At 39.8% G+C, this 14706-nt stretch overlaps 1 protein-coding gene across 1 annotated transcript in view; it reads right to left on the bottom strand.

Moving 5' to 3' along the window:
• Positions 1–4752: 4752 nt before the first annotated feature.
• The window catches only part of LOC135477850 (integrin beta-1-like), a 50044-nt gene continuing 40090 nt past the window's right edge, over positions 4753–14706 (bottom strand). Inside the window, exons 21-23 of the mRNA XM_064758056.1 lie at positions 14126–14242; positions 13109–13275; positions 4753–6446 (exon numbers count right to left, since the gene is read on the bottom strand). Coding sequence (XP_064614126.1) covers positions 6378–6446; positions 13109–13275; positions 14126–14242 — 353 coding nt within the window. The 3' untranslated portion in view covers positions 4753–6377. The remainder of the gene's footprint in view (positions 6447–13108; positions 13276–14125; positions 14243–14706) is intronic.

Here is a 14706-nt window from a genome sequence, read left to right as displayed (position 1 = left end):
ATCTGATGAAAGACAATGAAACACTGTTTAGAAAGATAGCATGAACTAATAAACCGTTGTTGTCATTATGAGAGAATATTTTATTTATTTGATTGGGGTTTTAACTCCCTACTCAAATGATTTCACTTACACGACTCACACTCGTCAGGTTGATGGGTGTGGGAAAGAACCACACTCAAAAAATTAATTTGTTAATTTTAGCAAAGTCTGTTGTCTGAGTGATGCCAGAATCTATTCTGCTATTGCAACAGATTGTTCTGTTAAGTATAACACACATATTGTATTAATTCAGCATAAAGATTCTATTACACTAAGAGGATATTATTTTAAATATGACTGAATATTGTGTTATAATAGCAGAACACATTCTAGAATCACTCTGACTGTCTTTTTAATTTAATACATTATTTTTCGGAGTGTAGATGTAAACCAAGCCCAGTGCCAAATAATACACATACATATAAATGAGTAAGGCTTCATGTCACTTCGGCAATATTGCTGCTATATCGTGGCGTACCGAGCCAAAGGTGTCAAAAGCCAAAACATATTAAAAGTCGTCCTGCGTGGAATGAGCATTGTTCGGACAGAATCGACGTCTTACGCAAACAAGGAGAACGCATTCGTGTTTATCACTGCTATATCAAACGTTCCTTAGTCCATTCAATCCGGTCAACTGTTGCCCTGATGTCCAGGCAAATGTTTCCCTAACACTTCCAAAAATATTCTTTTAATTTCAACAGAGTCTGTTGTTTGAGTGATGCTAGAAAGTATTCTGTTATTATGACACAATATTCTGTAATATTCAACATAACATCTTGTTAGCCCAGTAAGTCTTTATGTTACATTAATAGAATATGTGTTATATTTAACAGAATAATTTGTTGCAATGACATTCTAGCATCAGTCAGACAACAGGCTTTTTGTTAAAATTAACAGTTTCATTTGTTGAGTGTATATGTTGATTTATATTTGTTAATTAACGTCGCAATGACAATTTTTTCTTTTTTTTTTTCAAAAATGGATGGAGGATGGCTGAGTGCAAGGTATAAACTACCGAACTGGCAAGTGATTGACAATTTTTTAACAACCTATGCTACCGTAACGATTGTATGAAAGTGGTTAGTGAAAGCAAGGCTGTGGCATATTTTCATAGACTGAGGTCCACCGAGCAGATAGAATCTAGAAATTCCCCTATTCACAGATCCGGCAAGTCTGAGACACTAAGCCAAATGCATATATGATACCGATACATTATCCCACACAAAGTTTAAAAAGCGCACCTTATTATTTGTGTCATGATGCATAGCCGATATGCCGCAGTTCAAGGTAAGAAAAACTGCCCATGTTGAGAAAATCGGCGCCGCCATGTTGTGGATTTTATCCAGCCAGGCTTGAGTTATTTCTATCACCCGAGACCGCAGTTATTACCACTGATGTCACCTAGGCCCAGCTTGCCTTTGAATAGCCATGTGAGCATAGGGTGCGAGTCTATGAGGTGTTTTCGGTTTCTCTTACATGACGTATGCCTTAAACTAGTTAGAATTTATAATCACGAAGCACTCAGAACAATGTGGGCGTGGCCGTTGATATCTGTTTCATCCATCTTCTCTAATAGCTAAGGTTATATTACTAATGATTTTCTGACCAACAGTGTGTACTGGAACATCGAAGAGCTACACAAAAGCTTCTGTGTCATCAAACAACAAACACGTGGGTAGGTCCGGCAGCAAACAACAATAAAATAAAAAAATAAATACATAAATAAATCTAACAACAAACTAATAAAGTAGTATCAAAATGTTTATTTGGCATAGTATAATCGGTTTGTACATGGTCATATAAAACAGCGGCATAAAAATACTACAGGTGTATGGTTTAATGGCCCAGTCCACACCCATCTCTTGAGAGGACACAGCTGGATCTAGTGTTACTGTTAAATACCCATCCTACGGAGTCCTACACAGGGAAATCAGACCTCTGCCATCCGTCTAACCTAGGGTCTGTATGCATACGGCTTGTCATGACTTCTTGTCTGGGGATTCATCTCTTAAAATGAGTTTAGGTTTGAAACTGAATTTACCAAGCGTCAGCTTATTACAGCCGAAACGTCGGGACCCTTAGGCACGCATAACTTTCCATCGCAGATGCAGCATTTGGTAATAAGTAGCATTTTTTCACTCTTACGATTTTCTGCTTTTTTTCTGTAAATCACCCATGTCTTAACAGGGACAAGAAAGACTGCAGTAACAAAATGACAATGTACTTTCCCAACACTTTCACAGCCTGCTGTATGAGTGATGCTAGACTGTTTTCTGTTATTACGGCAGATGACTGTTAAATGTAGCACAAGTATTCTGCACATTCAACACACAAGATCCTATTAGACCAACAGGATAAATGTTGAATATGACAGTATCGTGTTATAATAACAGAATACATTCTAACATCAATCGGACAACAGGGATTCTGTTAAATTTAACATATTATTAAAATTAGTGTACACTAATAACAGGTTGATAGGCTTATGTTTCGATTGTCCTGCAGGGACATACCTGTATACCTGTATTTTACACCCAGTGCCCTTTGTATAGACGAATGGCCTGGCCGATTCCCGCTACATTAATCTGTATCATACAAAAAAGGTAAATGCGCAATAAATACTTCATATAAAAGCACCCCATATTTATGCTGTTGTTTGTCTATACACCCACGAGAATTATAAGTCAACTGCGCTATATCATGTATATACACGATTATGACAAATATCGCAGCCTATTCATCTCATTCACAGAATTCCGCACCAATCCGAGATGAATCCAGTTTCACATAATTCCGCTACAATTCCAGTTTCATATAATTCCGCCACTATTCCACGTGAATCAAGTTTCACACAAGTCCACTGCAATTCCAGGTGAATGGAATTTCATATAAGTCGGCTGCAATTCCAGGTAAATCAAGTTTCATATAATTCCGCTACAATTCCGGATGAATTCAGTTTCAGAAAAAATCCTGTATGAACTTTTAACTACTACTTCGATGAAATCTCAATCATTACATGCGTATATGACGTCCTTATCTTGGTAATAAATCAATGGTGACGTCAAAGTACATACAAGAAATGTTTCACTTCATTAATATAACAATTGACATTCAGTGCTGAAGAGCAATGTGCCAAAGCCTATTAAAACTGACCTTGTGGTTTTTAAAATGTGATCCAAACTCCAAAAAAAGTGGCCAAACTAAGAGCTCGTTCGTGTTTACACGTAGCTTATGAAAGGTCTCTTCACCTGGAAATTGTGTGAACTCCTTACATTCCAAAAATTAATCTGTAAATTCTAACAGAAAGTCTTTTGTGTGAGTGGAGCTAGAATAGATTCTGTTATTATTGCATAATATTCTGTCAAATTCAACACAAAATCATGTTAGCCTAATAGAACCTTTATGTTGAATTAATAGAATATGTGTTGTATTTAACAGAATCATCTGCTGTAATAGCAAAATACATTCTAGCATCACTCAGACAACACACTTTCTGCTGAAACGAACAGTTTCATTTTTTGAGTGTACAGGTGTAAAATCAGGTGCTGCATTTACTGATTGCTACTGAAAATCTGATGCAAATACCCCATACTTAACACGTAGAAAAAAAACATAGAAAAAAATCATAGTCAAAACATGAAATATAATAATAATGAAAACAGAACAAAAAAAATGAGTAATAACATGTAGACAAACTCAAGTTTCATACATATTATATAAGTAGAAAATGTATAATTTAAAACTTTGTATCTGTCAGACAGCTGGTGGTTGCATCTGTCCGATTTTTATGTTTCTATCATTAGCCCAAAAGCACCATGGTAGTAAAGCACAGCTTTTGGATACAGTATTAAAACGAACAGTGGAAGCTGTTTTATCTGTAACGAACGAATGGATAGACTTTGTGGAAACAGTAGAAAATGCTGCGGTAAAGCAATAATTCAGGTAGGATTTTCAACAGTAAGGCTTAGCCACTTATCCTCCTTCAGATGGATGTACAGGGATCTATTTCAACTCAAATAATGTTCGTTTGATGTACATCTTGTCCACATATGCAGAAGAGAACAAAACTTTACCCTAGTATCGAAACGCTGAATTTGCTTCAAGCTTAGATTACAAAGGCTAGCCAATTGTTTTTACACGAAAAGAAATAATAATCCTAAAAAATCAGACTTGGTGGATAATCGGCATACACTATTATGTCTTGCACTAATTCCATCAGTGCATGAGGTATGCAGGGGTTTCCCATACATGTAACATTTACATGGCAAATATTGTAAATTAAGAGCTAAAAAATTAGAGTAAAAAAACATGTACATCTATTAAAACTACGTGCATTAAGGTAACATGTGAATAGGTCAACAAACATAAGTACAACTGAGGGCATAGATCATACAACCTTGCATTACAAAAGAAACAATCAACACAATATAGAAGCAAAATGTTTACCTTCTGGATTTGGGCAAAGTACAAATATAGTTCACCATAATGAGGGACTTGAATTCATGCACAAAGAAGCATGGTTTATCGCTACATGATGATTGTTACAAGAGGAGATGTTCCATGAATGTCTGATCCCAGCAGAGCAGCAAACCTGCTGACTTGACAGTTTCAGAGAATTACTGACGGAGGTAAATACTACAAAAGCCATGATACCGCTATTTATTAAAGATTAAAAATGATCTGTTAGGGAAATGACTGCAACCCCCCCCCCCCCCCCCCCCCCATAAATCAAAGAAATGTGGAAATTCATGATAAATGCATATCTTAAAGCGAGCTGAAAACCACACAGGTAGTAACATGTTAGATAATTCTGAGATTCTTCTGTAAGTTTGGATCAACATTACAATGTAATAAAACGTTTTCCCATTTCATTTGTTCTGCTGACGACATAATTTCTGCAAAATACGGAATTGAAGGTGACTGACGGCACAAAACCCCTTACAAATTACCAAAGAATTAACTTTCCTCTGTCACAAGATTAATCTTCTCACTGCCCTACAAATTTCAAAACAAGCTCACAGAGACTGGAAATAAAAGCACACGAACGTAAAGCACCACAGTGTCTAACTCTGGGTTACACAGACTTGACATGGAAGACACACCTGTTCAGCAAAGTTATCACTTTGAAGCAGCAATGTTTTAGTGCATATAAGGCAAGAAAGTGATGATGTTTTCGAGACTCGCTTTAGCAGTAGTGGACAAATGGGGACGTTGTCTAGAGGTAAGCAGAGTTAAGAAGCCTAACTTCTGCAGTCCATGTTGTTCCGGACATTAATAGTCACAATTTGCTAATTAATATTATCATTATCAAAGGCGAATTCCACTAGAGATGCATTCAATAGTTGAATATTAGGCTTACCAGTTTAATATTGATGTTTTGAGAGCGCCACAAACTGATCTGTGTGCCACCTTTCTATTGCTATCAGAAGTTAATACTTTCTTTACAGTCTCAATGCAAAATCAATAAAACCTGATTTAAATTTGATCGAGCAGTTTAAACTAAATTCAAGACAGAAAAGGACAATCAGCGTGCATCTGACACCAGTGACTGTGAGAATAGTTGTTTTCACGGAATCTCTCCAGAGTGGAACATATACTTAGCCTGAGACTTTGAACAGAGAAGGGCAGGAAAGCGTGGTTGGTAACATTAATTTTTCTCATGGACAGCTAACCAGACCCATCTAACACATCACTGACAACCCATTCACTCAAAAATTCACAATAAATCCTTATCAAAGACAGCACAAAACTCAAGCATCAAGCTTTAATGTCAGCGATGATACTACGATTTCATACATCACCATTCAAACACACCAGCGTTTTCTAAACCCACAAAATGCTCGTACCTGTGCGACTGCGTAAAATCTGAAGACGTGGGTTCACTAGTGTGTTAATACACACTTTTGGTTATAAACAGCTAAACTTGAGATCTTTGGAGATGTGGTTTTAAGAACACCAGCACCATAGCATTAAAATGTAAATTTATTAAAAAACATCGCATCCTAAACTGTGAAGATGCACTTTGGTGAGAAATGGCTTCATCAATGATGATGCGGCACAAAGCACAAAATGCAAGACTTTACACACAAGGTAACTCTGTGTGCCACTCCATCAAGCTGATTGGACGAACAAAAGTGTGTCCTTTGTTGCCATGGAGATGCTCCAACAACGGTCTCCCTAACCATGAATACCACACCCCATTGATACAGAGAAACAGACAGCTGGATAATGGAGTTTTTGGTCTTGATGAAGTCTCCAGGCACTTGGTAAATCTGGCTGGCTGCAATCTTCTTCCTACTATATCACTCACACTCCTCAGATACACACTATTCCATTCCTCAGTTCTTCCCAGCATATGTTGGGTTTTTAAACGTTGATGTTGCTTGCTTGTAAATTGGATTTTCACCCTGAAAAACAAGGAACATTCCATTTTTTAAAAAGAAAATTTAATGAAAAAAGAAAAAAAACAAAAACAGCACAAGAATCAGCTTGACATGCTACTCGACTGTACCATTGTGCTTCAAAAAGATTTATTTATTTATTTACTTATTTAACTGGTGTATTTGATTATGCAACAGTGGACCCTTTTATGGTGGGAGGAGTGAATGTATACCAGGGAAAACCTACAATCATCTGCATGATGCTGACAGGTCTTCCCACGTACAACCGCACAGGGAGCCAGCATGAGCTGTAATGCTGTACCCCATTTGGCCCCGATGTCTAGCTTACAGTCTCCACCTTGTTCTTAATAGTTTGTGGTACTAAGATCTGACAACAATGAATCTACATGTAGCTCACAGTATCCCACTTTGCGCGGACCACTTCTGACTGCAATATCTTTGCACAGCTCTATGGTGAGGGGAGGGGGAGGAGTGAAGGCATACCAGGAAAAACCTACAACCATCAGCACGATGCTGACAGACCACTTGGCGCTAACCTCTTCTGACTGTAATATCTGAAGATAATGAATCTAGCTCACAGTATCCCACTTGGTGCTGACCACTTCTGACAGTAATGTGTGAAGATAATGAACCTAGTTCACAGTATCCCATTTGACACTGACCACTTCTGACTGTAATATCTGAGAATAATGAATCTAGCTCACAGTATCCCACTTGGCGCTGACCACTTCTGACAGTAATATCTGAAGATAATGAATCTAGCTCACAGTATCCCACTTGGCACTGACCACTTCTGACAGTAATATCTGAAGATTATGAATCTAGCTCACAGTATCCCACTTGGCACTGACCACTTCTGACGATAATGAATCTAGCTCACAGTATCCCATTTGGCACTGACCACTTCTGACAGTAATATCTGAAGATTATGAATCTAGCTCACAGTATTCCACTTGGCACTGACCACTTCTGACAGTAATATCTGAGAATAATGAATCTAGCTCACAGTATCCCACTTGGTGCTGACCACTTCTGACAGTAATGTCTGACAATAATGAACCTAGCTCACAGTATCCCACTTGGCACTGACCACTTCTGACAGTAATGTCTGAAGATAATGAGCCTAGCTCACAGTATCCCATTTGACACTGACCACTTCTGACAGTAATATCTGAGAATAATGAATCTAGTTCACAGTATCCCATTTGGTGCTGACCACTTCTGACTGTAATATCTGAAGATAATGAATCTAGCTCACAGTATCCCACTTGGCACTGACCACTTCTGAATGTAATGTCTGAAGATAATGAATCTAGCTCACAGTATCCCACTTGGCACTGACCACTTCTGACAGTAATATCTGAAGATTATGAATCTAGCTCACAGTATCCCACTTGGCACTGACCACTTCTGACTGTAATATCTGAGGATTATGAATCTAGCCCACAGTATCCCACTTGGCACTGACCACTTCTGACTGCAATATCTGAAGATAATGAAGCTAGCTCACAGTATCCCACTTGGCACTGACCACTTCTGACTGTAATATCTGAGAATAATGAATCTAGCTCACAGTATCCCAATTGGTGCTGACCACTTCTGACAGTAATGTCTGACAATAATGAACCTAGCTCACAGTATCCCACTTGGCACTGACCACTTCTGACTGTAATATCTGAAGATAATGAATCTACCTCACAGTATCCCACTTGGCACTGACCACTTCTGACAGTAATATCTGAGAATAATGAATCTAGCTCACAGTATCCCACTTGGCACTGGCCACTTCTGACAGTAATATCCGACAATAATGAGCCTAGCTCACAGTGCCCCCTTGGCACTGACCACTTCTGACAGTAATATCTGACGATAATGAATCTAGCTCACAGCGCCCCCTTGGCACTGACCACTTCTGACAGTCATATCTGACGATAATGAATCTAGCTCACAGTATCCCACTTGGCACTGACCACTTCTTACAGTAATATCTGAAGATAATCTAGCTCACAGTTTCCCACTTGGCACTGACCACTTCTGACAGTAATATCTGAAGATAATGAATCTAGGTCACAGCATCCCACTTGGCACTGACCACTTCTGACAGTAATATCTGAAGATTATGAATCTAGCTCACAGTATCCCACTTGGCACTGACCACTTCTGACAGTAATATCTGACGATAATGAATCCAGCTCACAGTACCCCACTTGGCACTGACCACTTCTGACAGTAATATCTGACGATAATGAATCTAGCTCACAGTACCCCACTTGGCACTGACCACTTCTGACTGTAATATCTGACGATAATGAATCTAGCCCACAGTATCCCATTTGGCACTGTCCACTTCTGACAGTAATATCTGACAATAATGAGCCTAGCTCACAGTGCACCCTTGGCACTGACCACTTCTGACAGTAATATCTGACGATAATGAATCTAGCTCACAGCGCCCCCTTGGCACTGACCACTTCTGACAGTTATATCTGAAGATAATGAATCTAGCTCACAGTATCCCACTTGGCACTGACCACTTCTTACAGTAATATCTGAAGATAATCTAGCTCACAGTATCCCATTTGGCACTGACCACTTCTGAAAGTAATATCTGAAGATAATGAATCTAGCCCACAGTATCCCACTTGGCACTGACCACTTCTGACAGTAATATCTGAAGATAATGAATCTAGCCCACAGTATCCCACTTGGCACTGACCACTTCTGACAGTAATATCTGAAGATAATCTAGCTCACAGTATCCCACTTGGCACTGACCACTTCTGACAGTAATATCTGAAGATAATGAATCTAGGTCACAGCATCCCATTTGGCACTGACCACTTCTGACAGTAATATCTGAAGATTATGAATCTAGCTCACAGTATCCCACTTGGCACTGACCACTTCTGACAGTAATATCTGACGATAATGAATCCAGCTCACAGTACCCCACTTGGCACTGACCACTTCTGACTGTAATATCTGAAGATAATGAATCTAGCTCACAGTATCTCACTTGGCACTGGCCACTTCTGACGGTAATATCTGAAGATAATGAACTTAGCTCACAGTATCCCACTTGGCACTGACCACTTCTGACAGTAATATCTGAAGATAATGAGTCTAGCTCACAGTATCCCACTTGGCGCTGACCACATCTGACTGTAATATCTGAAGATTATGAATCTAGCCCACAGTATCCCATTTGGCACTGTCCACTTCTGACAGTAATATCTGACAATAATGAGCCTAGCTCACAGTGCCCCCTTGGCACTGACCACTTCTGACAGTAATATCTGACGATAATGAATCTAGCTCACAGCGCCCCCTTGGCACTGACCACTTCTGACAGTCATATCTGACGATAATGAATCTAGCTCACAGTATCCCACTTGGCACTGACCACTTCTGGCAGTAATATCTGAAGATAATCTAGCTCACAGTATCCCATTTGGCACTGACCACTTCTGACAGTAATATCTGAAGATAATGAATCTAGCCCACAGTATCCCACTTGGCACTGACCACTTCTGACAGTAATATCTGAGGATAATCTAGCTCACAGTATCCCACTTGGCACTGACCACTTCTGAAAGTAATATCTGAAGATAATGAATCTAGGTCACAGCATCCCACTTGGCACTGACCACTTCTGACTGTAATATCTGAAGATTATGAATCTAGCTCACAGCATCCCACTTGGCACTGACCACTTCTGACAGTAATATCTGACGATAATGAATCTAGCTCACAGTATCCCACTTGGCACTGACCACTTCTGACAGTAATATCTGACGATAATGAATCTAGCTCACAGTATCTCACTTGGCACTGGCCACTTCTGACGGTAATATCTGAAGATAATGAACTTAGCTCACAGTATCCCACTTGGCACTGACCACTTCTGACAGTAATATCTGAAGATAATGAATCTAGCTCACAGTATCCCACTTGGCGCTGACCACATCTGACAGTAATATCTGAAGATTATGAATCTAGCCCACAGTATCCCATTTGGCACTGACCACTTCTGACAGTAATGTCTGAAGATAATGAATCTAGCTCACAGTATCCCACTTGGCACTGACCACTTCTGACAGTAATATCTGAAGATAATGAATCTAGCCCACAGTATCCCACTTGGCACTGACCACTTCTGACAGTAATATCTGAAGATTATGAATCTAGCCCACAGTATCCCATTTGGCACTGACCACTTCTGACAGTAATATCTGAAGATAATGAATCTAGCCCACAGTATCCCACTTGGCACTGACCACTTCTGACAGTAATATCTGAAGATAATGAATCTAGCCCACAGTATCCCACTTGGCACTGACCACTTCTGACAGTAATATCTGAAGATAATCTAGCTCACAGTATCCCACTTGGCACTGACCACTTCTGACAGTAATATCTGAAGATAATGAATCTAGGTCACAGCATCCCATTTGGCACTGACCACTTCTGACAGTAATATCTGAAGATTATGAATCTAGCTCACAGTATCCCACTTGGCACTGACCACTTCTGACAGTAATATCTGACGATAATGAATCCAGCTCACAGTACCCCACTTGGCACTGACCACTTCTGACAGTAATATCTGACGATAATGAATCTAGCTCACAGTATCTCACTTGGCACTGGCCACTTCTGACGGTAATATCTGAAGATAATGAACTTAGCTCACAGTATCCCACTTGGCACTGACCACTTCTGACAGTAATATCTGAAGATAATGAGTCTAGCTCACAGTATCCCACTTGGCGCTGACCACATCTGACTGTAATATCTGAAGATTATGAATCTAGCCCACAGTATCCCATTTGGCACTGTCCACTTCTGACAGTAATATCTGACAATAATGAGCCTAGCTCACAGTGCCCCCTTGGCACTGACCACTTCTGACAGTAATATCTGACGATAATGAATCTAGCTCACAGCGCCCCCTTGGCACTGACCACTTCTGACAGTCATATCTGACGATAATGAATCTAGCTCACAGTATCCCACTTGGCACTGACCACTTCTGACAGTAATATCTGAAGATAATCTAGCTCACAGTATCCCATTTGGCACTGACCACTTCTGAAAGTAATATCTGAAGATAATGAATCTAGCCCACAGTATCCCACTTGGCACTGACCACTTCTGACAGTAATATCTGAAGATAATCTAGCTCACAGTATCCCACTTGGCACTGACCACTTCTGAAAGTAATATCTGAAGATAATGAATCTAGGTCACAGCATCCCACTTGGCACTGACCACTTCTGACAGTAATATCTGAAGATTATGAATCTAGCTCACAGCATCCCACTTGGCACTGACCACTTCTGACAGTAATATCTGACGATAATGAATCTAGCTCACAGTATCCCACTTGGCACTGACCACTTCTGACAGTAATATCTGACGATAATGAATCTAGCTCACAGTATCTCACTTGGCACTGGCCACTTCTGACGGTAATATCTGAAGATAATGAACTTAGCTCACAGTATCCCACTTGGCACTGACCACTTCTGACAGTAATATCTGACGATAATGAATCTAGCTCACAGTATCCCACTTGGCGCTGACCACATCTGACTGTAATATCTGAAGATTATGAATCTAGCCCACAGTATCCCATTTGGCACTGACCACTTCTGACAGTAATGTCTGAAGATAATGAATCCAGCTCACAGTATCCCACTTGGCACTGACCACTTCTGACAGTAATATCTGAAGATTATGAATCTAGCTCACAGTATCCCACTTGGCACTGACCACTTCTGACAGTAATATCTGAAGATTATGAATCTAGCCCACAGTATCCCATTTGGCACTGACCACTTCTGACAGTAATGTCTGAAGATAATGAATCCAGCTCACAGTATCCCACTTGGCACTGACCACTTCTGACAGTAATATCTGAAGATTATGAATCTAGCTCACAGTATCCCACTTGGCACTGACCACTTCTGACAGTAATATCTGAAGATTATGAATCTAGCCCACAGTATCCCATTTGGCACTGACCACTTCTGACAGTAATATCTGAAGATAATGAATCTAGCCCACAGTATCCCACTTGGCACTGACCACTTCTGACAGTAATATCTGAAGATAATGAATCTAGCTCACAGTATCCCACTTGGCACTGACCACTTCTGACAGTAATATCTGAAGATTATGAATCTAGCCCACAGTATCCCATTTGGCACTGACCACTTCTGACAGTAATATCTGAAGATTATGAATCTAGCTCACAATATCCCACTTGGCACTGACCACTTCTGACAATAATATCTGAAGATAATGAATCTAGCTCACAGTATCACACTTGGCACTGCCCACTTCTGACTGTAATATCTGAAGATAATGAATCTAGTTCACAGTATCCCACTTGGCACTGACCACTTCTGACAGTAATGTCTGAAGATAATGAACCTAGTTCACAGTATCCCACTTGGCACTGACCACTTCTGACAGTAATATCTGAAGATAATGAATCTAGCTCACAGCATCCCACTTGGCGCTGACCACCTCTGACAGTAATATCTGACGATAATGAACCTAGCTCACAGAACCCCACCTGACGCTGACCACTTCTGACAGTAATGATAACTGTCTTGTGACAGTAAAATCACAATGAAACAACGATACTGAATCTAGCTTACCGTATCCCATTTGGCATTTTTCCTCTCCTTCTCAAACTTTGCAAACTCCCTCCGGTCGTGGATCATGGTGAGCAGTTTCCAGATGAGCAGCAGGGCCAGGCCCACTGCCACGATCCCTCCAATCACACCCAGCACAATGGCCAGCACGTTCACTCCCTCAGGACACACTGTAACACATAGATCAACACTCAGTGAAATGGCAGACTACAATGCTTGGGCCAAGCTGCAACTTCCTTGCTGAGCATATATGTATGTCTGCATGCTTTTGGGTTTAACATCGCACTTTAACAATTTTTCCGTCATATGACGACAAGGAGCCATTAGGCATGTGCATATATCTTGCGTGTACATATCTCATGTCTTCTTGTGGCAGGGCGACTTGATGTTAGCAAAACGCTGCCGCTAATGAAACAGCATGCTGAAAACACCAGACATGACACCCCACCCAGACACAACATACTGACACTTGGCCAACCAGTACTTAGACTGCAAAAATGGGAATCTCATGGGAGATGAATGAAAGGCAATCAAAAGTCAGCTTGAACTGGATTCAAACCTCACTGATAAAGGATAGTTGACAAGAAAACAATGCAGTAAACATCTGGAGGTATGCTTCAAAATTTACCATGTCAAAATTTGCACACAACATCAGGTGGTTATAAAACTCGTTTCATGCACAGTAAATATTGCACTCTGGAGAGAAAACTCTAATCTCTATTTAAAAGAGTTTACCACAGAAACTATGCAGGGTTTTCTCTACAAGTAATACCTGTTATGTTTTCATCAAGTATTTCTGATATAAGTATTATTTTTGTTGTTGACCGTTTCATGAACATTACATGTAACTCTTGTTCAAAGTCGAATTTTTTCTTCAACAAATTTGACACAATACATACTGTATAAGTGGAAGTTCTCTCCCTGTTTTAGATGAGTGCATATCAGGTACAATACAAGTGTTACACTTCTTTTCACACATCTTCCTTTTATTACTAAAACTGAAATATCTCCCTTCCTTACCTTTAGTTCTCTGGGCCTTGATAATGAGCTCTGTTGATGATTTGTACTCGTATGTGAAATAGAAGGTACAATCATCCTCATCTTTAAACTGACACCGAGTCATGTTAGGGTGCTCCACTGAAATAAATATATGAAAACAGAATCGGTAAACACATAAAAAATGATATCAAGACTGCAGTGGGGAGGGGGGAGGGGGTGGATGGAAGGATGGGTTGAACATAACATACCTATTTCATGTGATTAATTTCTGGCAGTTTACATCATACTCAAGAATTGTTAAATTAAAGTCATTTTAGTTGATGACAGATAATGAATAAAAGCTGAAGGTGAAGCAGCCCAAGCTGGATTTGAACTCGCAACCTTGTTCGTACTTAGTGATTGAAAGGCATGCACCTCAAAAGGCATTGATTTTTTAAGAACGGTTTTCAACCTAGTAAAATGAATTGATAACTTTGGACTTTACTGTGGCCTTTTCTGATAATATTGCGGCAGATGATATCACGTCAGCTATTTGCCACTTGACAGATTGCTACATGTCATCATTCAAAATGCATCTCCAAGTTAGAGCTATGAATGCATTC

The sequence above is a fragment of the Liolophura sinensis genome, chromosome 11 (genome assembly GCF_032854445.1).
Source record: "Liolophura sinensis isolate JHLJ2023 chromosome 11, CUHK_Ljap_v2, whole genome shotgun sequence".
Classification (NCBI taxonomy): domain Eukaryota; kingdom Metazoa; phylum Mollusca; class Polyplacophora; order Chitonida; family Chitonidae; genus Liolophura; species Liolophura sinensis.
This window is presented reverse-complemented; position numbering and strand designations above follow the sequence as displayed.